General features: G+C 37.5%; 12 protein-coding genes across 12 annotated transcripts; 9 read left to right on the top strand and 3 right to left on the bottom strand.

Annotated features, from left to right (window-relative positions):
- Positions 1-56: 56 nt before the first annotated feature.
- Positions 57-5,079, bottom strand: C9374_000687 (uncharacterized protein; the record flags this gene model as incomplete). The annotated part of the gene is made up of 3 exons (XM_044696777.1): positions 57-1,099; positions 1,342-2,606; positions 2,666-5,079. 3 exons carry the CDS (start codon positions 5,077-5,079, stop codon positions 57-59), a joined length of 4,722 nt encoding a protein of 1,573 aa, XP_044552515.1.
- Positions 5,080-5,495: 416 nt separating this feature from the next.
- C9374_000686 (uncharacterized protein) lies at positions 5,496-6,506 on the top strand (the record flags this gene model as incomplete). Its single annotated transcript, XM_044696766.1, has 1 exon — positions 5,496-6,506. The coding sequence occupies one exon, from the start codon at positions 5,496-5,498 to the stop codon at positions 6,504-6,506; it is 1,011 nt and encodes a 336-aa protein (XP_044552514.1).
- Positions 6,507-6,606: 100 nt separating this feature from the next.
- C9374_000685 (uncharacterized protein) lies at positions 6,607-7,740 on the top strand (the record flags this gene model as incomplete). Its single annotated transcript, XM_044696755.1, has 2 exons — positions 6,607-6,643; positions 6,782-7,740. The coding sequence occupies 2 exons, from the start codon at positions 6,607-6,609 to the stop codon at positions 7,738-7,740; spliced, it is 996 nt and encodes a 331-aa protein (XP_044552513.1).
- Positions 7,741-7,952: 212 nt separating this feature from the next.
- C9374_000684 (uncharacterized protein) lies at positions 7,953-9,773 on the bottom strand (the record flags this gene model as incomplete). The annotated part of the gene is made up of 1 exon (XM_044696744.1): positions 7,953-9,773. One exon carries the CDS (start codon positions 9,771-9,773, stop codon positions 7,953-7,955), a length of 1,821 nt encoding a protein of 606 aa, XP_044552512.1.
- Positions 9,774-10,708: 935 nt separating this feature from the next.
- On the top strand, positions 10,709-12,294 carry C9374_000683 (uncharacterized protein; the record flags this gene model as incomplete). The annotated part of the gene is made up of 4 exons (XM_044696733.1): positions 10,709-10,863; positions 10,923-11,193; positions 11,243-11,495; positions 11,576-12,294. 4 exons carry the CDS (start codon positions 10,709-10,711, stop codon positions 12,292-12,294), a joined length of 1,398 nt encoding a protein of 465 aa, XP_044552511.1.
- Positions 12,295-13,409: 1,115 nt separating this feature from the next.
- Positions 13,410-14,411, top strand: C9374_000682 (uncharacterized protein; the record flags this gene model as incomplete). Its single annotated transcript, XM_044696722.1, has 1 exon — positions 13,410-14,411. The coding sequence occupies one exon, from the start codon at positions 13,410-13,412 to the stop codon at positions 14,409-14,411; it is 1,002 nt and encodes a 333-aa protein (XP_044552510.1).
- A 231-nt stretch (positions 14,412-14,642) lies between these two features.
- Positions 14,643-15,395, top strand: C9374_000681 (uncharacterized protein; the record flags this gene model as incomplete). Its single annotated transcript, XM_044696711.1, has 1 exon — positions 14,643-15,395. One exon carries the CDS (start codon positions 14,643-14,645, stop codon positions 15,393-15,395), a length of 753 nt encoding a protein of 250 aa, XP_044552509.1.
- A 433-nt stretch (positions 15,396-15,828) lies between these two features.
- Positions 15,829-16,596, top strand: C9374_000680 (uncharacterized protein; the record flags this gene model as incomplete). Its single annotated transcript, XM_044696700.1, has 1 exon — positions 15,829-16,596. One exon carries the CDS (start codon positions 15,829-15,831, stop codon positions 16,594-16,596), a length of 768 nt encoding a protein of 255 aa, XP_044552508.1.
- Positions 16,597-18,896: 2,300 nt separating this feature from the next.
- C9374_000679 (uncharacterized protein) lies at positions 18,897-20,504 on the top strand (the record flags this gene model as incomplete). Its single annotated transcript, XM_044696688.1, has 1 exon — positions 18,897-20,504. One exon carries the CDS (start codon positions 18,897-18,899, stop codon positions 20,502-20,504), a length of 1,608 nt encoding a protein of 535 aa, XP_044552507.1.
- Positions 20,505-20,638: 134 nt separating this feature from the next.
- Positions 20,639-21,997, top strand: C9374_000678 (uncharacterized protein; the record flags this gene model as incomplete). Its single annotated transcript, XM_044696677.1, has 1 exon — positions 20,639-21,997. One exon carries the CDS (start codon positions 20,639-20,641, stop codon positions 21,995-21,997), a length of 1,359 nt encoding a protein of 452 aa, XP_044552506.1.
- A 184-nt stretch (positions 21,998-22,181) lies between these two features.
- On the bottom strand, positions 22,182-23,228 carry C9374_000677 (uncharacterized protein; the record flags this gene model as incomplete). The annotated part of the gene is made up of 1 exon (XM_044696666.1): positions 22,182-23,228. One exon carries the CDS (start codon positions 23,226-23,228, stop codon positions 22,182-22,184), a length of 1,047 nt encoding a protein of 348 aa, XP_044552505.1.
- Positions 23,229-23,566: 338 nt separating this feature from the next.
- On the top strand, positions 23,567-27,046 carry C9374_000676 (uncharacterized protein; the record flags this gene model as incomplete). Its single annotated transcript, XM_044696655.1, has 1 exon — positions 23,567-27,046. One exon carries the CDS (start codon positions 23,567-23,569, stop codon positions 27,044-27,046), a length of 3,480 nt encoding a protein of 1,159 aa, XP_044552504.1.
- Positions 27,047-27,227: the final 181 nt, after the last annotated feature.

Here is a 27,227-nt window from a genome sequence, read left to right as displayed (position 1 = left end):
GTAAAATAAATAATAATGCTTTATCATACATGATGCGTTGAAGATAATTCTCCAATTTACACTCGCAACATATCTTTAAAGTAAATTCCAGCGCCAAAACCTACTCCAAAGATGACATACAGAGGATTCAATGATCCCAGAGATGTCATCCAAGGGCCTGGGCAAACTCCAGCCATTCCCCAACTGACTCCAAATATGGCAGCTCCAGCAATAAGTTTCCAGTCAATTAAATTTGATGTTGGCATGTGATATTTGGTAGAAATTGGTGGTTTTTCATGTTGGGCAGCTCGTGGCAACACATACTTTTGGAAAACAAACATGCTTGGCAGGATGGCAAATATGGCCACACAGAACAATGATGGGTCATAGTTTTCGCCTCCAATGTCAAAGAATCCAAGTACTTTCATTGGATTTGTCATTCCACTCAGCGCCAAGCCAGATCCAAATACCAATCCATTATAAAAATGCAAGTAAAAGTCCAAAGTGTGTTGGGCATTGTCACTCCATGATTGGACTCGTCGTAAAATGTACATGTAAATTGAAATGAGCAACAAAAAGTAAAGGAAAATTAATACTGCCTTCTCCATAGTTGGGAATGCCATGAAAGGCTTGTCCAATTCAACTCCTTGTCCAATATTGATTAAATTCTGAGCTACAAATTCAATACTTCTCAAATACTTGACACAAACAAAGGCAACTGAACAAAACACCATTGTGGACACAAATCCTCGAATAGAAAGTCGTGCAATACCACAAATCATCATTCCCGATGTACATCCATTTCCGAGCTGTGTTCCAAACCCACCTAACAATCCTGCCACCAAATACATGACCCATACGGAAGGAGAGGAGAGCCAAATGGATGAAATTTGAACAAAATGATCGGGAACCATCTCTAGAAACCACACCGTAAAGCCTGCAACCATCAAACCAAGAATATAGAGAATTTTGTGTGCAAATTCTTCTTCCGTAACCACTGAACGATTCGGTGAGGATGATGGCAATAACTTGTTTTTCAGTCCACGGAATGCACAACCTGCAATTCCACTCATACCCGAAATTCGTCCCTGTAAATACGCATAGACACATACGGAAGCTGCTATCAACAACCCTCCGATGCTTGATTCAAAAGGTGTAAAAACCATGGTTTTTCTCGCTCTTGTATTTTAGTATGAATTAATTGGAGGAACAGCACTCAAGGTAATTTTTAGCCAATGTGTTATTTACCAAGGATCGGATCCGATAGAATTTCAAACGGCTGTGGAGATGTCGTCGGTATTTTTTTCATTTCACCTCGAATCGCCGAAATCTCTACAAGAATCCCAAATATCAATCACATACAAAGGCTAAAAGGAAGCTTGGGGTGGAGAATGATGGGAGTGCTGGAGAGACACATGGTGGTAGTTGTCCATGTGGAATTGGTTGTCTTTAAAAGATTCAATTCAGTAAGGCAACAATAATAGAGAAAGGGACTCGATAAGATGGATTTTCTTCTGGGAAGGATGGAAACTTGGCTCCTTTGGGTTGAAGAGGGGCATTGTGAAAAGTGTGAATGAAAATTGCAGGGTTGTGAATAGGAAGAGGATTGAGCCAATAATGGTTGTTGTGAAGATGGAATGATCGCCCTTAATGGCCGTGTTGTTTGAGAGGAATTCATCACGGGGATGCCGTCTCGTATCATGGAACGAGAAGACTGCAGGGAGAGGATGGTGCTTCTTGATGGTAGTTGAGAAGGACATAAAGCTTCTTCTTTCATGTATCGTTTTTCTAATTCATATGCTGCTTGAAGCCAAATACTCGCCTTGTAAGGTGCATCTGTCGCAAGAAGACCATTCGAATGAAACATGTCTGTCCAATATTGCTGTGGTCGGAGATGATGATTCGATGGATGCTGTCTTTGAGAATTTGAATCCAAAAATTCGTCAAGAAATGGTTTCAACGATTTTTGAAAGATCTTTTCCTTCATGTTGTACTTGTTGTATACATTGAAATTTGTGGACTCTTTGTGCATGGAGCAAAAATGTATCCAATATTCGGTCCATTTGTTGTGTGCAAGAGTAAATTCTTCTTTCCACTGTTTTTCCAATATTGCATTGCATTTCTTAGGTCTAGTCACAACTAAATCTCTATCGATCGTGACATGATTGGGTTGATATTTGATGGAAGAATATGTTTCAATGATCAAGTTCATCATTCGAAATTCAAATGTATGGGAATCAAATAAACGAGCTTGTGAAACCTTAACTTTTGAACTTTCCAAATACCATGCTGGTTCTTTAAATTTTTGTTTCGTTTCCAAAATGAGTTTTCTAAAATCAATGTGGTGAGCTCGCTTGGAATCAATGGCGTCCGCAAGTGCTTTGGCCAGTAACATCTTCGTCTCGATATCATTACTCTCTCGCACAAGCATGTTGCAATAGAAAATGTCTGAAATAAGGTTATCCTTATTGATAATGCAACTCACATGCTCATCAATAACATTGTAATGAGACACTGGCTTGCTTGGTTCATTGATGATTGGAGGATGACTATCGTAATCAACTTTTGGAGCTTCCTTGTCAAAGAGTGAAATGAGTTCTTGATCGAAAATGATAACATATCGATCACTAAACATTGACACTCTCAAATGAATCACACACGAGAGAATGTAGCAATATAAACTTACCCATCTAAATCTCCACCTCCCATAAATTGATGAATGGACTTTTGTCGATAGCACTTGGGAAACACAATCACATTCTCTCTGGAAGCCATATATTCGGCTTCCTCAGCGGTAAATGTGTTAGGAAGGGTTGTTACAATTTCAAGTTTCATAATATCACCTTGATATGCAAGTGGATTTCTATATACAATGACTTGCCGTAAGTTGTGATATTCGCGTTCTCCAAGAGTATTACGGATCTTTGGACATGCAATGAAAACTTGATTTGGTCCAAGTTTTCCAGTTTCATCAATGACTCCAACCAAATTAACACACTTCTTAATTTTGAATTTAAGTGATAAATGGTTGAAAAACAAAGCTTGACATTTTCTCTCCATTCTTTTCATAATCCACTTATGAATGAAAGGGTTGTCTAATTTGTGACCAGCCAACAATAAGCGTTTCACTGTGTTGTATACAGAATCTTGCTCAAATGTTGCGCTCGAATTAATATCATTCAACACTGCTGAATGTTTCAATTGTGACCTATTCTCAGGATCCAAACACAACTTCTCTACCAAATATTCATCCAATCGTTGTAAAAATATGTTTTCCATTTCTTCTCGGTTTGAGGTTAATTGCAGCATACAGGACATGAAATGAAGATTAATGCTACCACCACAAACTTTAGAAACCTCCAGAACGTCAAAGTTGCTATATATATCAGTATTTCCAATAAACTTCTCCATAGATTTTCGCATAACGCACCGTATACTATCTTGAAATCCATACTTTTGTTTCAAAGTGCTCCAAAACTTCATTGGAATAGATTGAAGAACTCCCTTAAATCCACCCACTCGAAATTGGATGGCTACTATGTTATCAATCTCATTATCATGAATTAACCGAGAAACTTTTCCGTCATCATGTAGAAATGGTTGCTTCTCGGTGAGCTTCAAAATATCTTTAAAGTAATCCTCTCGTGCAAAGCCGCACCCGTCAACACCAGGAAAATCTTTTTCGTCATCTAAAACAAATAACTCTTCTGGTCGTAATTGTTTTCTACAGAAATAGCTCTTTCCGCTATTTAAGGCCAATCGGCTCAATGCTTTTCTTGGTCCTTTTTTTGCAGCTTCAGAAAAGTTACCCAACATGGATACCAAATATAGATGATCGATATGCGATGAGATGAACAGTGATAGGCCTGTTCTACTACAAAGGGACGAATTGCTAGCAGTGAAGAGCTTGTATCTTGTACCGTTATAATCAATACCATGTTTGCAAATATGTTCCACGTCATTAGCATGTGAAGATATATATTCATGTTGAAATTGTAGGTATAGCATGGCACGACCTAATCCCAGACTCATTAAAATTCTTCCCAATCTTGTGTAGGACTGATATACAGAGCTACTATTGCTTGAGGTTTGTTTTGTGACGGTTCCATCATTATCAATTTGTAAATAGAATCCATTGTCAGGTCCTCCATGGATCTTTCCAATTAGAGGATACTGTTTCCCTAAAATATTGTGTAAGTCAGCGGTTTTAAGAAACAATTTACCCAAATCAATCTTGTTAATTATTTGTTTTCCAAGATATGGATCCAGATATGGTTCAATTTGCGACAAGAGTTTCGTGTTTGAATGAATATTCGTATGAGAAAACGTTGGAATTTTCTTGTTCTCGGACCCCGCGTTTTGAATACTTTCTCTCACATAAGTCCCTTCCTTTTTCAGCTCTCTTGTTTCATAAATCGTGTTTGTGACATTTTGTGATAAACAGGTATTTCCAGCCGAAATATCAGCAAGAGCAGTTCTAGGTACACCTTGGGAAGGTGATTGAAATAGTTTGGTGTCCTGTTCAAGCTTTCTCTTTTTATGACTTGGAAAGCATGCACCATTTTCTTTGGGTTGGCTACATTGTGAATTGTGAGGCAAAGACGTATCTGTCTCAATGAGCTTTGTCATGTTTGACTGTCGTTGGTAGGAGTGACACAGAGACAATAAATGTTTTCGTTTCCACTGTTGATATGCTTGTTGATATTTAGGAGGAGGAATAAATACTTGTTTGGGTCGCTGTGAATTGGATACTGTTGAAATTGGTTGAGAAGATTTCATGGCGGTTGTTAAATCTGGTGCTGATGATGCTGAGTTTGAACTTAATTTGGACGATTCGGGTTTAATAATAATATTATTATTAACATCATTGGCTTTCGGATTAGTATGAACCGTAGAATTAATATTTTTCAATAAATCCTCCTCCTTGAAATCATTTTGTACATGTTCCTCTCGATTGGAATAATTATTTGGCTCTTGATCTTCCGAATACTTTCTCTTGACCAACACGGATGAAGTCTTTTTCATGATTGAAAAATCTTCAAGGCCTTTCGACAGTAGGTTCCAACACGAGGACAATGTCAATCCCAACGATGGCAACATCTTGCCCAGTGTCCTCTCTTAAGAATGAAATTATTTTGAAACAGTGATGATTGGTTGGTCAATTTTTTGATAGGGCGGTTTGGTTTCATCATCAAAAAATTTTGAAAGTTTTTATGATGAACGAGTTAAAGGCTTCTCAACCAACTGAAGGGTTTTGCAGGACAATGATCGAAGAATTTACTTTTCGGAATTTGCTCCATGATGATTTAGATATTTTTCATATGATCGTGATGAGTGGATTTTTGAGCTTTGATGAAATTTGTAAATGTGAGAGAGTTTGTAAAACTTGGAAATTCAATATTGAGGAAGGAGGTGGATGGAATATGTTTTTCAGGGCTCTCCCGTTAACATGTATTTCTCTAACAAGATCCACTCGGATTGGCTGTCGATCCGACCCTTACACAACCTTTACTAAAATGGATTTGAAGAAATTATTTGAAATGATTTCATATTCCTTATCATTTGATCATGCTGGTGGTGTTATTGCTAGCTCTCTGATTGAAGAGCGTGATGATGAAATTGAACGAAAATATGAGCCAATTTTAAAATTTCTTTCTGACAAACTTTCCAAACATTGTGGGGATGTAAATTTGGATTTCATTCCTTTTAAATTACAACGTGATGGAATATGGCTTCCCATTGCAAATTATGAACTCTTTCACTCATCTTATCAGAGTACTGACAAGATTGTACTGCATTCGATCGTGTGGTCTCACCGATGGTTTTTTCAATATTGCTCATACTTTTATCCTGTCATTCATATGGAAGGAAACTTCTTCAAGGGCGAGAGTGCCATGTCCAAATTGTTCTTATCATCCTCTCATTCAATAATATTGAGTGACGAAGTGATCATATTGCAAGAAAATTTCACAAGAATTCGAAAAAAGTTAAAGAAATTGAAGAAAATTGAAATCTCTGAAAAATATACTCTACGATATTTGGATGAGCAATTTATACATAGAGATCCAGAAATTGAGATCATTAATCATCCCATTCCAGCAATCGTTGAAGAAGTATTCAATCATCAGATTGAAAGTTTTTTATTCCGTATTTGGTCCAAAGGTTTCCTTAACACCAAGGTCATTCAAAATTATGTTTTTAGATTACTCATTTACCTTGACTCTCCAAGGTTTGATTTTCACTGTATCACGTTTCATGATACAGCTGCTGCCTCTTGTCCCAATGCAGAGGCTACTACGGGTGTGGAAGAATGGGTTCAAGATTATCTCTCCAATCAGCCCCAAGACTCGGAAACTTTTTACGCATTTGTTGAAGAAAAAGGAGCATTAAGCGGATACAGTAGTGGTCAATCCGATTATTCATATGTGTACTTGTTAACACTCACAAAGTCGAAGGACAAGTGTCATGTGAAACGAGTACAATATACCTTTTACCATTATATGTGTCGAGGAATGATATTAAGTTAGGGTCCATTAAGATGCTTTTATTGATAACATGTCACTACTCGGGCATTATCCTTCGATGATTACGAAAAAGGTTTGAAGTCCAAACAAGAAGAAAAAAAAAATGAAAATTTTGGTGACAGGTGGAGCTGGCTTTCTTGGTACGTTGTAAATCTTCAGCATCCATCCACTAATGCTGCCTGTTCTTTTTCTCAATATGCGACATCTCATACAACACCAACATGTTTTTCCGTAAAAACATTTTTCATCATGATGCGGCATCCGACAACCAACAACAGGAAGCCATATGGTTGATTATCTTTTAAAGCAAAGCAATAATCAAGATGAAATTTATATCGTGGATAATTTGCAAACTGGATCCTTGGTGAATTTGAAACACCTAAACGATCATAAGAATGTTCACTTTATCCAAGCCGATGTAATTAATGCTTTGAATGATGATCGTATTAGCAAGCTTTCGGGAATTGAACAAGTCTATCATATGGCTTGCGCTGCCTCTCCTCCACACTACCAAAAGGATCCTATTCATACAACATTGACTTGTGTAGTTGGAACTTATAACATGCTCACGTTGGCAACACAATGGAATGCTCGTTTTCTAATTACCTCTACGAGCGAGGTATATGGTGATCCAGCCATCAACCCACAAGTTGAAACCTATTGGGGAAATGTGAACTGTACTGGAACCAGATCTTGCTACGATGAAGGAAAGAGAACCGCAGAGACTCTATGCTTTGATTTTAATCGAACCAAAAAGACGGACATTCGTGTCGCAAGAATTTTCAACACTTACGGACCTAGAATGAATTTGACTGATGGTAGAATTATTAGTAATTTTGTGTATCAGGCACTGAAGGACATTGAAATTACAGTCTATGGTTCAGGACATCAAACGCGAAGCTTTTGTTATGTGAGTGACCAAATCGAGGGCCTCTACAAGTTGATGAATCAAACAAACACAATAGGACCTGTGAACATTGGTAATCCTGATGAACATACAGTTTTGGAAATGGCTCAAAAAATCAGAGCACTGATTGGTGAGACTGAAAATAACAAGATCGTTTTCCATGAACTTCCACAAGATGATCCAAAGGTTAGAAAACCAGACATTACCAAAGCCAAGACATTGATTGGTTGGGAACCAAAGGTTCATCTCGATGAAGGTTTGGCCTTGACCATTGAGGACTTTTCCAGAAGAGTCAAGGAAGAGGTCGATTTATTGAACTTGGAAAAATAATTTACCAAAGTTAATAATAATTTATAAAGATCCAATCCAAATACTTTCGAACGAGTAGTATGTATATGCATTGAAGAATTTTTGAGATATATTAATTTAAAAAAGAATCCAAATACGTTTCAACAACGTGCTAAATAAAATTATGAAAATACGATTATACTCATTTCTTGTTGATGTTTGATGGTTGACACAAAAGTGAAAGACACATTTATTTACAAATGAAGAGTTCCATTTTCTTCAAAGGTTTTCCATACCATGTTATCATCTCGTACCTTGAATCCCATCGTTTCATTATGTTGTAACAATTTCGTTCCAATCTTGGTAAACTCTTTGGCTCGATCCTTAATCATTCCCTTAATGACCGATTTGGGAATTCGGCCTTTCAAATCCATATAAAACAATTGAGAATACTCTGTGGAATTGGGAGTCAACTCTCGAAACGAGCATCCACCAAACGACAATCCACGAATGACATTCTTTTCTTCCTTTTTCACTCGAGCACATTCAGAGAGTCCTTTCATGATCCAAAAATATGTGTTCGAATTGGCATCAAAGGCACCACTTTGTGTCGTTACAAAATCTCGATCACTCAATGGCCACACGAGTTTGTACTTTTCATACACGAGGACAGATGCCATTAGAAGTTCAGAGGCATGACTATGTGCAGTTTGATTCGTTTGGGAATTGGAAGAATTGTTACTGGCCATGGAACTTGTACTACTCGATCGAGTGCCTTTCATGGCACTACTACTATTAGAATTCTCAAAATTCTTTTCCAAATAAGCCACTCGTTCGGTATGAGTCAAATGAGTTTCAATCTTTTTCTTGTATTCCATTTCAAACATGGTACTCATAACTTGCAAGACATGATACGGAAATGTGACATGAAATTTAAAGAAATGCAATCCTTGAGATTCTCCCATGTCATAGGTTTTCGTAGAGAGATAACACTTGTAATGTGCATTTGATCCAATCAATTCCCAATCTTGTGCCAAATTCGAAACGAGTTGATTTTTCACAAATTTAAAATCTTGGCAAGTGACATTTTCAATTCGTAACGTTTCACACAACGAGTCTGCCAACTGCAACACACTTCCTTCTCGAATCGAACCAATTTCATACAAGACTTGTAACGGTTGTTTCTGTAAAAATTGTAAAAAGAATTCCGATTCAATAAACGAAACGAAATGATTTTGTTTCAATTGCAACAAGACATGAGATTCGACTTCATCGAACAATGTTTTTGGACATGCAGGATGATTTCCTAAATTGGAAGGAGAGGTTGTTGTTTCCGTGTTCGAGTGTGATTGTTGTTGTTGTTGTTTGGAATATCCACCTCCAATACTTGATGAATTGGTATAGGAGCTGGCACTACTGCTCGTGGAATCCATAGATGCGCGTCGACTTGGACAAGTGGCAGGATCCTGATTGTTCATTCGAGTCTGGACTGGAAGTGGTGTTATGGGACTGCCATTCGATGTTGTTGGAGTAGTGACATCCGTTGTTGTGGGATTGGATTGGAGGAGAGTACTTGTTGTTGATACATTTGGTTGTTGTTGTGGAGTAGGATGATCCTCACCACTTGGTAATGTGTGACCAATTTCAACATTGGTTGGACAAGTGACAGGCTGACCATTCGACGTCGAGGGAATATTCATGGTTGGCGAATGATCTAAGGACGATGAATGTGAATATAAAGGAACTGCCTGATTTGGAAATAATACATTATGAATTTTCATTCGAACATCTCTTCTCAAATTGAGTTGACTCGATGCTTGATCGGCAATGAATTTTTCATACATTTTCATTGCCAATTGTAAACGTTTACGTTCATGTTTCATTTTACGAAATTCATTGACACTTGACAGAAAATCAGAACTCTCTGTATTCATAGTTTCATGCAAATAACGAGTAAAACATTCAAGAGCAGGTGCATAATCGAAAATGGCTTCGAAATGAATATCGAATTGTGAAAGGTCTTGTTGTACAATGAGACGTTTCTTATTGTTAAAAGAAGTGGAGGTGGATACCATGATGGGTGTGTTGTTGTTGTAGTGTTTGCAGACTTGTGTTGTTTGAATAATAATTGAATGATGGAGAGAGTTGGATGGAACGGTTGGAGTGAGTTGTTTTTTTGTTGTTTGTTTGAAATGACAAGTGTCACAGCAATGTTCGTTTCAACACGGATTCATGTCGTTTTCAACATAAAAGAGATGCACATCTAAATGAACATAACCGCAAGATACTATTTGTAAGGCTGTACCAACGTGTTGAACTTGGTTGCATCCGAATGGATGATTTCTGGTTTGCAATCTCAACACTAAAAATGGAGTGAATGACCGGGAAAGACAATGCATGACGTATCGTCCTGTATACAACACATGTGGAAGCATGTTGCCAAATGGGAGGAGTGTTTGACCTGTTTGAGAGTAGTGTGTGATCATTGAACGAATGGGAGTGTTGAGAATTTACGCAAAAGAAGAAATGGTATTCATTAACAAGGAGTAATAATTCTGTCAACACTTGTGTTCAACTTGAGAACAGAAATTGTGATTACATGTCGTGTTCAATGCAGTGATGAGATTCTTGAATTCTTCACTCTGCAATCTTTGCAGACCACTGTGAACTCTGATAACGACCATGTTATTTTTTTAATCAAAGACGAGTCGGTTATTACAACGCTTTCCGATATTTGAATCAATTTCATGATGATGATGTGAAGGTTGTGAGTCACAACTTGTGATGGGGGTTGAGTGGATAATTATTTGATAATTATTTTGAAAACATTTTAAGATTGGAGAGAAATCGTGCTTTCACTAAACCCAACTCGCTTGAGAATATATATACTCAGGGGGTTGGGCACTCAACCCGTCGGCACACTTTGAACCATCACCATTTTCATTCACCATGTTAAGCGAGAGAGCAGGTAATAACCAAAGTAGTAGTGGCATGTAACACTCAACAACACATGTTACTCTTGAGAACATCTCTACGAACAATATTTCCAGAATTTACATGGACTACTCGGAAGGAAATACATGGAGGCTATCGAGAAATTGTTCTCTTCTCACTCACCAACGTTGGTACCAGTGGTAACGTGGCAGTTTCTTCTGACACTAGAAAGTATGCTTTATTTCGTTGGGAGAAGGCAAATTTTACAGAACTAAAGTATTGACGCCTAGTCCTCGATATGTCATTGTGAATTCTACAGATGAGAAGATTGTTATTCGGCAATGTTTCACAAATAATGATCATTTGGTCGTTCCCATTGAAGTGGAGCCCAATACCAATGTGAATTATTATTGGAAGGAATTGGAAGTGAATGAACCTCAAATGAAAGTGGCATCCAATGACAAGATTGCATGGTCAACTCCATTCAATGCCCTCGGAGAAACCTTCCTCAAGTTGAAACATGAAGATTATCCAAATAGACCTATCGGATTGCTCTTATCGGTGGACGTTCAAGAAACACAAGGAATTTGTATTCTTAATGATTCAAAAGCCAAAGAAGCCACCTTATCTGATTGACAATCAACTCGATGAAGATGTTTTCTTTGCTCAAAATGGAGTTGAAAAATGGTTGTGGACAGTGAAACCACTCCAAATGACTCCCTATGTTTGGGATGACAATAAGGGCGCTCATGGCCTTCAGCTTCGTATTGGAAATGTTAAGGACGACTTTGATCGAATTGGTAAAGACAAGAGAATCAAGTTGGGATCCAAAGGAATGGCCTATCTTCGAGTGAAACCAGTGGGTCCAACCAGAGTTTTAATTTTAACCAAAGAAAAACTACAAAGTGTGAACAAACTCATTACACAAAGCTTTAAATTGAAGCGAAAGAGACGATCCATACAAGGAGAGAAAATATCAAACCTCTCAATAAGCATGTGTCAAGCATTCGTTCTTCCATGCAAAGTTCAACTGCCTCAGAAGGTCAAATTAGAGATTTCTCAGAGGAAGAAGAGTTCAATCAATTCATGCTCGCAGAAATTAATCAAATTGGAATTTCATTTATTGACAACACTCCAAGTGAAGTGGCCTACATGTTACTGGGTGGACTTACCTTGCAGAATGCCACCACCGACAAGCATCAATTTATTGAAACACTCCTGTATCGGTTGCAATTAGATCATCAAGATTACAATGCTACTTACCCTGTCATTCTGAGTAACATTAACGAGCCTGGACAAGAATTTCTTCACTTTAGCATGTGTCGATCTATTGAAAAAAACACCAATACCTTCCCATACATGTCGATCACCATGCGAGAAGCACGTTGTGAAATTGATTACATTTTTATTTCCAAATTTGTGAAATTGATTGGTATTCTTTCAACGAATGAGGAACAAAGCAATGAAGTGGGTGAACAAACAGCAGAACGAATGGCAAAATCTGTAGAAAAACCACAATATGAGGCAGAAAAGTTTTGCTTTGAAAATTTAGAAATGCATCCTGTTAAGATTTATCTCACATTCAAGTTGAATCATGAAGATGGAGATGACAGTAACCCATTGCTGGTGTCACTTTTACTCGAATTGATAATGCTCCAATGAAATTCAACTCTCTGAGTCATCCTTTCATGACATTTAATGGATAAGATTAAGAAACATTACATTCGTCAAGCTATTGTCCACAAGATTCTAGGCTCATTGGATATTATTGGAAACCCTATTGGTTTGTTCAGCGATATTGGTACAGGTGTTGTTGACTTTTTTCTATGAGCCAGCTTCTGCCAAAGAGTCCTGAAGAGTTGCGAGTGGTGGATTGTCAATTGGATCAATGAGTCTCTTGAAAAATTCTGTACATGGTATTGGTAAATTTACATCCAAATTGACAGGAAATGTTGGTAACGTTTGATAAGGAATACAATCAACCACGTGAGAGACAGGCCTTGTCCAAAATCAAATCTGTCGAATTGGTGAATGAGCCACATGTTGGCATTATCTCAAAATTGTGAGTACGGAAAAAGTCTGTATTAGGAACTGGTAGCAACATTGTCTCTGGATCAGGAGTATTTACACAAATTCAAGCTGATTTTTGAGATTGCCATAGTGTTCAAAGAACAATGTGAATATGAGAATGTTGATGAATTCTTCTTGTTTCAATTTCTCCGATAAATACATTCAAAGCTCAACTCATACTACCATCATCACCACTCCTTCATTATTCATGTAAAGCGGATTTAGCGCAGTCGGCAGCGCGTAGGTCTCATAATCCTAAGGTCAGGAGTTCGATTCTCCTAATCCGCAAAAGAATTTTTTCATTCCTCTCCTAATCCGCAAAAGAATTTTTTCATTCTCTCCTAATCCGCAAAAGAATTTTTTCATTTCTCTCTCCTAATCCGCAAAGAATTTTTTCAACCTGTCTAGAATTCTAGACATCAAGACTGGTGAAGATTTCCGTGACAAGAATTTGTTGACAGAATAGGTACCTCATACTCTTGTTTATTCATCAATTTTCACTTTATAATATTGTTGTATACACTGGATAAAATTGTTGTACATTTCCCTCGCATTTTCTTACAACAATTTCAAAGGCTTGTTCATCTATACTTGCGAGGGAATTTTGTGTGAATAAGCCTCAACAAGCCTCCCACAACCCCACATACACGCTTTTCAAACAACAAAAAAACCGCTGGTATATCTGTCATCTGTTCGATTTTCATCCAATGTGCCCATCCAAGAAAAGAACTCAACCAACTTCATCTTCTCATCAAAACAACAAGAAGGCATCCACAACCTCTTGGATTCCAACCACTCTCAACGATTTCATCCTTCTAGAGGGTGATGAAAGTCATTCTACCACATCTGAACAACATGCCTTGGTGGTGGGTTCAACATCTTCTACCGTGTCTTCCACTTCACGTCTGAATCAATCTCCCCAAAATCCAAATACTCTTGTGGATGCATCCACCTTTCAAGCTCAATTTCGGATGAATCATCAAGAACAGGCTCCCATTGATTTGACCACCCTATCCGAAGAAGAACATTCTGACAAGGAAGATTCGACTCCAAGCGGAACCTCCTCGAAACGAACCCTAATCTCTACAACACCATCCTCAAACACTCCAAAAAAGCCTCCAACCAAACAAACTCCACCCACAACATCCATCACCTCATACACTCCCTTCAAATCCATGTCGAGTCGATTCACCCTCGCACCAACCACTCCACAATATCAAAATCTTCCAAAACCTCCCAAAGGTCACTCCTTTACACCTCCAAAAGCATTTGGCATTGATAAAGCTGAAAAATATAAAATATTTTTCCAGTGGTTGCTTGAAGAGATCTATCCTCACGATCAATGCACTGCAACTCGCCGAGCAAGTGTTGACAATTTAACTGCCCAGTTGGATGAGAAGGGAGAGAGTATTTATGGTGCTGTCACTTTCCAAAAGACGGTTTATCACTTGATCAAGAATTTTCGACAAGACGTGTTGAGAACCAAAGCAAAGGTGGAAAAGGAGAATGCAGCCATGCGAAATCGTAGGTTGAAACGTATTGAAAAGGGAATTTGTGTGTCATGTCCTAACCCAGTCGAAGACACGTATGAAATTGAAGTGCCCTTGCAACATGTTCAGCACTGGTATGAAGTGGATTCATCTTCACAGGCCAATTCCACCAACACCACCACCAAAACCATTCGCTTCATGCAATGTCATGTGCCTTAAAACATGCCAAGTATTGCAGCGCCTCCAGAGAAAAGGCCATTCAAGAAGTTCGTTGTCCCGTTCATGGCATCTACCCTTTCAGAGATGGTGAAAATAAATATTTTCACACCTTCTCCAACATTACAAACTGAACAGGTTTTGTACAAAGAGGGAAACGGAATAGAGCAGAACGTAACCCGCAAAAAAAAGAGACAAGAAATATTACTGCACACTATCCACAACAACAACCGAATGATCAAGCTTCGATTTTCAAATGAAATCCCTTCAGAAATTTTGATTGAAATTTTTGAGTTTTTAAATGGATGTGAATTATTGAAATGTGTTTCATGTGTTTGTACGGAATGGCATCAAGTGATTTCAAAAAAATTGGATTGGAAATTATTGGTTTCGAGAAGGTTGGGTTTTACACTAATTGTTGTAATACCTCCTGTCGTATTGAATAGCCATCCACATGAAATGCAGACACAATGTTGTAGTAATAATGAATTTTGGAAATTATATTTCATTGAGAACGTGGCCAAGCATAAATATCAACCAGTTTTAAACTTTCTCAAACAACATCCAAATATCACATGGGAACAAGTTTTTGAAGATGGCAAGATTGGTGACAGGAACAACATTTCGAAATTCATGACTTTTAATGTCAGTGGTGGTGAATCAAATGACGACAATGACAACAACATGGCCATTGGAGAATCCAAGATTGGGGGATATCCAGACCTACCACGTCACTTTGAATGGCCAAAGGATTCTCATGGAAAGGAATGGCCCTTTATATGTCAACTAAATGTTCAACAATTGGAATACTTGGATTTAACCAATAGAGTAATTCCAAAAGGAGGAGGTATGCTCTACTTTTTTACTCCTTTCGACGAAGCTTCGAGTGGTGGTAGTTATTGGGGAGTTCGAAAGTGTGATCATCAACCCATGACTTATTTGAATGCAATACAAATTAAAGAGATGGGAGGACTTGATTTGTTCTGAACGTAGTGAAGGGCAGGAATGTTTCGATTGTAAACAATAAATGAGTTTGGTTGAGCATTCTCAAAAATTTTTATGCTCAAAAAATTTTCTGCATACTCGAGCTTCGTCTCTCATTGCTTTGCTTAGTGACTTTCTTCACCAACCGTTTTGCTCTATCATTACTCATTGTCCTCATCATCACAATGGCCTCTTGTAATAAAGTCTAATGACAAATTATGCAGAAAATCCCTCAAACACCAATCCTTTTCCAAAGGATGGATGTTTGGCGAGTTACAAACCCATTAATTCCAAACTCTTGTTGTTTACATTATCGAAACACGAAAGAATTCACTCAATAATAACATCAGCAACAACAACATTATCTTTCAAAGAGAACCATGAAGAGGATGTGGAAGAGTTTTCTAGAAACTCCTACCTACTACCGCCCATAAAAATGATCATCTCGTCATTCGTTGGTTCTTCATTCATTGCCACTAAATTATTTTCAGGAGAAGAATCATGGCCTTATCATGTCCATTCACCTGTAGACACTACTCATGAGGCACATTTCATTAAGAACATTTGTGGTGAGGATCAATATGTTCATTCCTCATCGAGTCATCATCATCATCATGAGGATCAGCACGAACAAATTGATTACTACTTGCATGTCAAGATTCACGGATATGGATCACTGGATGGAGATCTCTCCGAGCTTGAACAAGTAATGGGATTACCAATTGCCTCCATCGATATACATCGCCTCTATATTTCAACAAGTTCCTTTTACCCATTAACTGAAATGGAAATGGCATTAATTCCTTACAATGCTCATGTTTTATTATACTCGTCTTCGAAATTGGAAAAGGAGGTGCAATTACATATTGGATCCATAGAGCAAGTCAAGCCACTCTTGAAGAACAAGCAATTGCATGTATATTTACCGTATTCATTTGTGACTGAACAACAGTGGCATGATAAGGCAAGAAGACAATTCATTTATCGAATTGACAGTCAAGAAGAAAAGAATATGATTACACACTCATGTGAATATTTAGATTTAGAAAAGTATTCGAAACTGTTACGTGTTTTAAGTATTCATGATGATGAATCAATGAATGTGGAGAGATGGGCAGGACAAAGCTGGTCGTTCTTTTTACCTTCCTACTGCTTTGAGAAGGGGATTATTGAAAAATCATTTTGTGAGAGTTATGATCCTTAATTTGATCTAGACACGAGTTAATTTGTTCCAAGATCGCTTTCCACCAAGTTAAATCAAAATTCCTCGCCTTAGAGTGAACAAAATGCCAAGCACTCTATGCGTTTCAAGTTTTGGTAAAGCAAACAAGACCTTACATTCATTGAAAAATATGCACACCATTCGAGTCACAGATTTGGTGAGCTCACCACTCATTCAAATACATTCCATTCAAATCTGTCAGTTGAATATTGTTATATCATATCCAGATGCCGTTTCAAGTTAAAACTTATTCGCGAATTAAGACCGAGGGGTGGGAGAAATCGTCCATCCTAGCACAAAGCTAATAGCCTGGATGGGGATGGTTGCAAAAATACTGCTTAGTTGTAGCAACTCCAGCAACAACAGCCACCAAACAATCCCGAAATTTTTTTATTCCAGTAATTGACAGATTTATTGTTACTTGAAACACATGCAAGATCTGGCCAAACTTTATTCACAACAAGTGTTGTGGCAATATCGACCACAATAGTGTACAACGATGGAGCCACGAATATTTAACTTTTTCTTGATGTTCTTATTTATCCACTCACGTGCATTATTCAAGGTGTACGTTGATTTTTAATTGGTTGTCAATGTAAGACTCTTTGGAATTTGTTTGCCTACGGAAATTCTATTATTTATTCGAAGCAGAGTGTATTTGTAAAAACAAAACATGTTTCCCTGCAAAAATTAGTATTGATTTGGTGACACATAGCAATAAGGAGATTGTAGTTTGCCTCATTAACAACCAAACTTCAGAAATGCTCTCCTACAAGAAGAGCAACATTCTGATGAATTACTTTTAAATGTTAATAAGACTCAATGATGACACTTTATTTTTCAGCGAAAATGGTAAATTTATAAAATTTCGAAAACATGCATAAACTTGAGATTCAAGATTCTGAAAGTCTATGACAGACAGCACCAGCCAAGCACCCAACAACTCCATGCACAAACATTGATCTTTGCTTGTTTCCATCATCGTTCATTTTGAGCTGTTTCGGTTAATGTTGGTTATATAATTAATTCAAGCGATTAATTGAGGCAACAGGACATCCTTATCCACTATCTGAATAGAAATGGTTGAACATTGATTTTCTAACAAGAAACTCATGGCTAATCTTCGAAATCTTTTTTGCATCACTTTTCCAAATGATCCATGAATTTACTACTTCTTGTGTATGATGACAACTTGTGTGTCGTAAAATCAATTTCAAGTCATATTTAAATACTAATTTTTCATTGAACTCTGGATTATCTTCATCGTTACAATCAAATATTAAATGTGAATAATTAGAGCCATGCAACTTTTTAGTATCATCATTGTCACTGTGATCCAGAAAATCTTCTTCATCCAAACATAAATTCATCAAATATGCTCCTGGTGTTGTTGTTTAATTCTTTAAGAGTTTGAATCCAAATCATACATACAAGAATTTGCTTTTTTGCACTACAATCACTCACGAGAATACAATGGCATTGATATGATATTGTGATATTACAAGGACGAACGGTAGAGAGCTTGAATGATGATCATCTTTTTTAAATGATGAACCAGAAGGAGAGTCATTTACCCCGGATGAATAATGAACCCACAAATTCAAAATTGAAAAGGATTTTCGGAAATACTTGGAGATGTGTTTGTTCATTTTCTGTTTGAATAATTGAATCAACAAATCATTTCTTGTGGTTTCCAGATCATCAACGAATTCTATTCGCACATGGGTTGTTGATAAATAGTTTTCAGAATATTCCATCCTGTAAAATTGATTCTCTATTTTTCTAATTTTACTTGCATTGTTTTTGCTTAAAGCATGCTTGTTCATGATGGTGATCATTCTCCGAAATTTTCATTACTTCCAGTAACGTTGCTTCATTTTTTTAACTCTGAAAATTTGTTGGCTCTGTGGATCTGTAGTAGATGAAAGCTTGAATCCTTGTTGAGGTCATTGGAAATAATAATAATAACCAAGGAGTTCATCATCATAAAGTTCTTGACATCAAGCCGTTTCCAGTCACTATATTAGTCTCCAATTAAACCAGATCAACTAAGATTCTTTTCGCACTGATGTCGGACTGTTATTGACCTCTGTTTTGAAAAGGAATTCATGAAACGGAACACACCAACCTCCACAATTCCATTCAAATTCAATGCAATTAGAAGTGCAACAAGTTAGCAATACTCCTTTTCCTTTTCGGACCATCACAAACAATTTTTGGAATAAATGCCCAATCGTTGGTATACTATTCAACTACAACTTGCTTCAAAAAAAAGAGACACCATGGACTCCAAACCCTCAAGTAACACCAGTGTTTACATTGGAATGGCTCATTGGCCCCTGCTCGTTTGGAGTGTTTTGAATGCCCTCACTGGTTTACTAGGAATGATTATTTATGGTTCTGAAACGACCACCTTCGGACCTGTGTATATCATGAATCAATATGTTGGTTTATGGTTGTGTGTGTTGTTGTTCTTCTTCTCCGTACAGGGTATCTATCATGAGTTGAAGCCAGCCGACGATAGGATGAAAATTCTAACGTTTTTCATGAACCTCCTATACTTTACCCTAGTGTTTATTGGTTCCATCATTCTCTTTCTAGGCTATGCGATCAACGGTGTTCGTTCCGATTGTATTATTTGGACCATTTTAATCATGCTCATGTGTGGTTTGAATATTGTGATCGTTGTATTGAGATACTTTGCTGGTGTGGGTACTCTCAAACCACAACGACAAATACTTCCTTCAGAATCTGCATGTTATGGAAAGATTCGAGAGAAATCGAGTCCTGCTGCTTCCAAAGTCGTTGCATGTTTGCATGTAACATGTATTGTCATGCATGTCATGTTGAGAGTACTCCTTTTATTGTTTATGATTCTGTTAATGGTTGGAGCAATCAATGCTGCGTATATTGTCAATTATCCAATGAAGGGAAAACTCGTAAAGGTTGAATTGAATGATGGTTCTGGAAGATTTCAAAACATTCATTACCTGTGTGCCGGTCCCAAAGAGAATAATTCATTTACCTTCTTGTTGGAAGGAGACTTTTCTCATGGGTATGCCGATTATTGGGACATTCAACAACATTTGACATCTCTCGGTCGTCGTTCTTGTATTTATGACAAACCTGGTCTCGGATATTCTGACTACTTGTACAAGGGCCAAACAGATGAAGCTACGTTTTACTATAACTTTTTAACAAGTATTGGAGAGAACATGCCATTCGTGTTGGTCGGTTGGGGTGGCGGAGGACATTTGATCTACAAATTTGCACACAAACATCCAGAGCTTGTCAAGTCACTCACATTCCTTGATGTGTTTCCACCTGGCATTGAGTTCACCTCAATAAGAGATTTGAAAAATTTAACTCAAAGCCAATATGAACAGTACAAGAGCATAGATAAGCAAGGAAGAAAAACATTGTTGGGAATTATCAATGGATTGGGAGTTCCTTGGGGTTTAATGTCGATATTTGTCATGGAAAATTCGAAAAATTCCAACTCGAAGGAAATTGCATTCTGGATGAGAACAGAAAAGACCTGGATCACCCAAGCGTCCCAAATGGATTTGTATTTTTCACAAGACTCTAGCTCGTTTCTAAAACAATCTCTTGCTTCGAATATTACAATCAATTTGGTCATTTCCAAACACAATGACACTTGGGTAAAGACCAATAATTATGTATGTAAAACGAAAGGAACAGAATCTCAAGATTGTGCCTTCGAAATTGAGAAGAATAACTATTATATGAAATCCCAATTGGAAATTGTACCAACTTTGAACGGAGGAACCATTACTTATTGTACAGATGATTCCTGCGGTTTAAGCTACTACACGTTCATCAATCCAAGTTATACGGCTTCGACACTCAATCAGCTCTACCCCAAATAGAGATACAGTCCTGAGAACGAATGAAATCCATGGATATTCTAAGGTTGTTCCTAATTGTTTAGTGATAAATCTTTGTTACCTTCGACATTGTTTCAGTAGCTTGTTAGGCATGACAATTTTTTCTTTACAAAAAAATGGGTCAACGATCGTTAGTTCCAGAATCCGACAACCAACGTCAATGGTCGTCGTACACTCCGAGTTGTTTTTCAGATGACGTCTGCTTGTATATCATGTCCTTTATGGAATTTAATAATATCAAGACGTGTTTTTTGGTTTGCAAACAATGGAATTTCAATGCGACAACAATTCCAATATCTTTAAGTTATCAACATTGTAATGAATTGGAAAATAGATTGAAATTAATGTCCAAATGTAAACAATGGAATATTACGTCATTGGATCTGTCAAGTAACTCAATTAAAAAAACAAACATGATTGAAAAAATTGCAAATTCTGACTATTCGTCACATTTGACAAAATTGAATTTAGATAATAATGAAAGCTTGGGAGATGGAGCTTTTTTAGTAATTGCAAAATCCCCTAAATTACATAACTTGCAAGTCTTGAGTGCAACGAGGTGTAGCATCACGGACATGGGTGTGAAAGCATTGGCTCGAAGTGCCAACATGTCCAACCTCAGAGAATTGTGCTTGTACGGAAATTATATCAGCCACCAGGGAGTACGAGCTCTTTGCACGAGTTCATTTATGAGTCAATTGCAAGTACTTGACATTGGTAAATCAATAATTGGACAGGAATCCGTAGAACTCCTTTCGAAAGGAAATTTCACAGAATTACGTTTATCATGTTGTTATGTTGAAAACGTTGGAGCTATTTCAATCGGTAAAAGTCCTCAAATGCGTAATTTAAGAGTTCTGGATTTGGAATCCAATTCAATAGGACAAGTAGGAGCTTTGGCATTGGTAGGAAGTGAATATATTCAGACAAAAGTGACAAGTTTAAATTTCTCCAAGAACTCTCTTGGAAAATCTGGTGCCATGACAATTGCTGAGAACATGTCAAATTTAACATATCTAAGTTTGGACGAAACTAAAATTCAAGAAAAAGGAGCAATTTCCATCGTCACAAGTTCAAACATGAGAAATCTGACCATTCTTTCCATGAGAAATAATTCTCTTGGAACAGAATTTGCTTCCAAGCTAAGTTCAAGTCACTACTTGACACAATTGAAAGAATTGAATCTTCATTCCAACATGTTAGGAGATGCAGGAGTGACAAGTATCGCATCAAGTGAACATCTGAAAAATCTCATCAAATTAGATCTAGGTTTAAATAAGGTGGGTGATGATGGAGCGTACAGCATTGCCTCAAGTAGTTACATGTCTAATCTCACCGAGTTAGAGTTGTCTTGCAATGATTTTACAGATAGCGGTGAAGTGGCATTGAAACAGAGCAAGTATTTCCAAAAGACAAGTATTCGAACATTTGGCTGCAAAAAACTGTCTTCCTACTTGCCACCATTGAGTCATTGATGAATCTTTCCAGATACGGCATCAACACTGTTTTCAGTTTAGTAAGCTTGAGTTAAGCACACACTATTTTCAAAATTAGAATACTCTAAAAAGAATAAGTATTGTTTCTTCATTGTTGGAATATTAATGATTATTCACAAAATGCATTCAAACCTTCACCTCGTTGTTGGTGTAATTATTTTGGCTATTTGAAAATTCGAATCCTATTATTTGACGAATCGGCCACATAGAGAAATCCTGTCTGTGCATCCAGACATAGTCCCGTAGGATCAAACTTTGTTTTTCCCGCTTCTTCTTCTTTTTCTTCTTCAGAAAAAAGCTTGACAACCTGACCATTTTCTGTCAAGACAACAATACCATTCTTTCCATAATCACAAACAAGAAGGTGACGTGAAACAGTGTCAAATACTAATCCATCAGGAGTTTTTATGTCATCTCCTCCATATAGTAACCCTTTTTTCCATATACATGGTACTAATGACGATCGGTACAGTTTGAGAATACCTTTTCTATATTGAGAAACAAATAATGTGTTATTGGTGTCAGTAATTTCAATAGAATGCATATTTTCCAATTCAGCGTTGGATTCGTCGTCGTCCAAGGTGTACAATATTTCTCCTGTTTTCGAGCTGAGGGCAACAACGTTGTTAGTTTCTGTATTACATACATAGATGATGTTTGCTTCATTACAAGCATGAGAGCTGACAATTCCACGAGAACTAGTTAATCCTGATTGTTTCCAAATATAATTAGTATTGCTTTCATTATTTCGTATTAACTGTTTTAAATCAAATTTTAAAACACCGTCAGAGGTTCCATAAATCAAAGCATCATTATGATTGCCATCATAGTTTTCTTCGACATGAAAATAAGAAGGCTTTCCAATTGCACCAAAGATGGCCACTTGTTTGTGAGTGTTCAAATCAAGGCAATAAAATTTGTAACCCGAATCAGTGCTTAAAGTTACAATACAATTACAGTTATGGGATATTCGTACTTCAATCACGTCTGGAACGGAAATGGATGCAACATGATCAAAATTCAAGGAGAAGGCAATTTTTCGTTTTACATTTCTCATCTTGTTGTAAAACTCGGGAATTACATTGGAATATCCAGCTAGATCATTAAAGCTTCCGATAGGACATAAATCGTGTAACGTAATTTTTACGATAGGGTGATCATCATTATTAGGATCAAAGGTCGATGAAAATTGTTTCGTTAATGAACTCATTTTTTTTAATAACAAAGGTTACAGCGATCAATGGCGGAAAGTATCAAGAACTTCTTTGTCGATGGCTGAAATCCAGTCTTCGGATTCTTTGAAAAACTATTTGTTTCTGATCACCACCAAAATCATCAAGAAACGAACACCATCAACCTTTCAAAACATGGGAGATAACTTCAACTTGAATTCTATTTAAAAAAAAATACACGCTCACACCAAGATACTCATTAACGTTGGATTGGGGACGTGTATCAATTTCACCATCATCCACCATCATTATCCTTTCGAAAAATTTAAATCACTTCATCTCTCTTTTCATAATAACTTATTAAAAACACTCCACAATGCCGCCATCATTGAATGATGATGCCATTCCGATGAACCTATCGGAGGGTGTATCCATGCAGAGAAAACCGAACAACCAACGATGGACTTCCAAGAGTTTTGTGTTGGGAATGTTTGCGCTATTACTCGTCTCGATGATTTTTTCATATGTATTGTATAATTCTAATTATGGAATGATCCCACAGAATTCTAGCCATTCTTTCAAAATGCCATTGAGTTGGTTGTCCTCTGCCACCTTCTCCGATAACAAGCACGCAACAACACAAAAGAAGTATTTAAACATTCATAATTCTCGACTTGAAATGAATGAGCACAACAATATGATTTCAGAATTGAGAAACAAACACCATGTTCATGTGAAAAGAAATCTCAATAATCATGCGACAACACCAACACAGATAGAGAATGCAGTTCAATATTATGTAAAATTTAGATCAGTTGACACTGCTCAATCATCCTCTGTAGCACCTTTAACAAATTTGCAACATGCCCTCTTCAATACTTTACAACCAGCACTCCTTGATACAACCTCTGCTTCCTCATCGGCCCGAACCAACGCTCCATCAACTGGCAATAACAATGGGGGATTTCACAGAGTTTCAAAATTATTGGAACACTTTATTATTGGAACAGTTTCGTCACAACCCATTTCTGAAACAATTTCATCAAGTGGTATTATTGGATCCATTGCATCTCTATTCTCGTCAACAAGCTCAACTCCAGCTCGTACAGATACTAGCGTTGTCATCATTATGAGAGCCAAGCCATCTCAAATGGCAGAACTAGTTTCTAACAAAAATTTGGAAGGTATTGAAATTGAATGGGTTGGAAGAGTAGATTCTTCTTCACACAAAACCGCTCTCAATTTTGGAGCCATTCAAAAATTATGGGAACAACAGCGTACACAAGGCGTTCTCTCACAACAACACTTGGAATCAACTCAATCAACCACAACACCACCTCAACAAACTCTTGAGGCCCAACTTGAAAAATTCTCTCGGTTTGAATCTGTCAATGCCAACTCGAATCGACAACAACGAGCCATCTCATCCTCCATGTTGAAATATGTTTCCATTTATGCTACTATCATTCATTCGTTGGATGCCACCTATCAAGGAAGTACAGAACAAGAAACTGATCAATTGGTGGAAGAATTGAATCAAGCACTGAAGAAACACTTCTCTGAAAAGCTCACAAATAGCCACTCAGATTCTCCTCTCTTTTATCCAGTCATGAAGGAAAGTAAGGATAAATTAAGTTTTGCATTTTCTCCAGAAATTGCATCTGAGGCCATGCAAATCCTTTTAAACCATGAAGGGATCTTCTCAGTCGAAAGACAATTACCAATGGAACTCATGAATTATCATCCAAACACAGTATTGCAAGGAATCAATTCAAACCTTCCCTTGCCTCCCAAAAACAATTCTAATTTCTTCATTTGGAGTAATGGAATAACTGGTAAGGGTGAAGTAGTTGGTTGTGCCGATACTGGCATTGATTGGGATCAGTGCTTCTTTTACGATGCTGAAACAGAAGTACCACTCAATACTGTGAATATGACACATCGTAAAATTGTTTCCTATCAAACAGTAGCTCTTCGTGATCAATATGGAAATATTCACAGCTCGGATAACAAGGATTCTGGTGATGGCCACGGTACTCATGTCTCAGGTTCCATTGCAGGAAGCATCATGTCCACTCACAATAATGCACAAGACATGCTCAAATATAATGGTGCTGCTCCAGGAGCTAAATTATTCTTTACGGATATTATGAAAACAGGTGGAAATCAGCTCTTAATTCCTCCAGATTTGTACAATAATTTATTCAAAATTCCATATCAACGAGCAGGTGTCAGAATTCACAGTAACTCATGGGGATGCTCTTTTTCAAGCATTTTCAATTGTAAATACAATTGCAATTGTAAATGGGCCATTGACAGTGAGTATGGAAAGACTGGTGAAACTGTCTCCAATGATTTTTGTGTGACAAACTTTGGAAAATCATGTTGTCAGATTTGTAACAATTATGACACTAGAAGTCAAGATATTGACAAGTTCACATGGGACAATGATGACTTTTTACCACTCTTTGCTGCTGGTAACGAAGGATATACCGCCGACAGTGGAAATATTGGTTCTCCAACCACTTCAAAGAACGTCTTGTCCGTAGGAGCTTCTCAAACCACCAATGAAGGTTTTGTGGAAGCAGTCGATCATGTCGATTTCACAAGTGTTTTTTCAGCCATCAAAGTATCTACCGAAGAAGAATGCTGTAATTTTAAGGGAACTTCTGACGACCAGACCAACCTTGTGAAGTCACTTTGCTGCAGTTCTTACATGAAAAAGACCTATTCGGACAGCAAAAAGTATTTCACAAAGGAAAATCTTGCATATTTCAGTGGAAGAGGACCAGCAGTTGGAAACCGAATTAAACCAGACGTGGTTGCGCCAGGTTATGAAATTGAATCCATGCACTCGGATGGAAGTGTGACCTCGTTCCAATGCTCAGCCGGCAGACCAACTCCTTTCAATAATGCAGCCATTTTGACATTGAGAGGAACGAGTATGTCCACTCCATTATTGGCTGGAACTGCAGCTCTTGTGAGAGAATATTTAAAAACGAGAACACTGCATGTGAATCCATCGGGAGCTCTTGTGAAAGGTATTCTTATTCACTCGGCTCAACCACTCAAAGGACTTGTTTCATTGGATGGACGAGGAAGCATGTTTGATTTGAGAAAATTAGAAACACCCAATTCGTATACTGGTTTTGGACTTGTGTCTCTTGGTTCTGCTCTTGCATTTGAGGGATCTTCATTCTCTTTATTCACACGAGATCGAAAAACGATTTCCAATCATGCCAGAGACACGTATTGTTTCAAGAGAGTGACTGGAAAGAGTCCTTCACAAGGTGGCGAGAGTTTCTTCTCAGCCACTCTTGCATGGTACGATTTACCTTCGACAGCACCCAATGTTGAATTGATTCAAGATTTAGATTTGAATGCCTATGTCTATGCTGAAAATAGTACCTCTTCGACAAGATATCCAGGTAATGGAAATGTTCAAAATGATCACGAAAATAATGTGGAAAAGGTCATGATCAGTAGTATTGATAAGGATATGATTGTTGCAGTGACCATTGATGCCACCAAGCTTATTCGAAATCAAAATTATTCACTCGTAATTACCCACTCGGATGATATTGAACCTATTGGTTTGTGTCATCCTCCTGCAGCTTATTCACCTCCTGTTTCAGTATTAACGATTTTGATTTTGTTTGGAGTTTTGAGTGCTGTGACCATTATTGTCATTGGAGGAATTATTTTATTGGTGAGAAGATTTAAATATGGTGGTAGTGGTGGCACTACTTCTTCTTCGTCGTCGAGCAGATCAACCTCTGCACCAAGTGGAGGAAGACGACCGGTAACGGTGAAGATAATTCTTCATCATGGACTGACAATATTGGAAGAAGATTAAGGGACGGACTGAGAATTGGTGACATTACTCAGACGAGTCGACCTCAACCACCAGCTGCCACTGAGTCTCATGTTCGTTTGGAAGACGAAGATGATGATGTAGAATTGCGAAATGGTGGATCTACTGTTGTCATCAGGCCGAATGATCCACGAAGAAATGAGGATAGACGATAAAATGAATA

The sequence above is a fragment of the Naegleria lovaniensis genome (genome assembly GCF_003324165.1).
Source record: "Naegleria lovaniensis strain ATCC 30569 chromosome Unknown tig010, whole genome shotgun sequence".
Taxonomy (NCBI): Eukaryota; Heterolobosea; class Eutetramitea; order Acrasida; family Naegleriidae; genus Naegleria; species Naegleria lovaniensis.
This window is presented reverse-complemented; position numbering and strand designations above follow the sequence as displayed.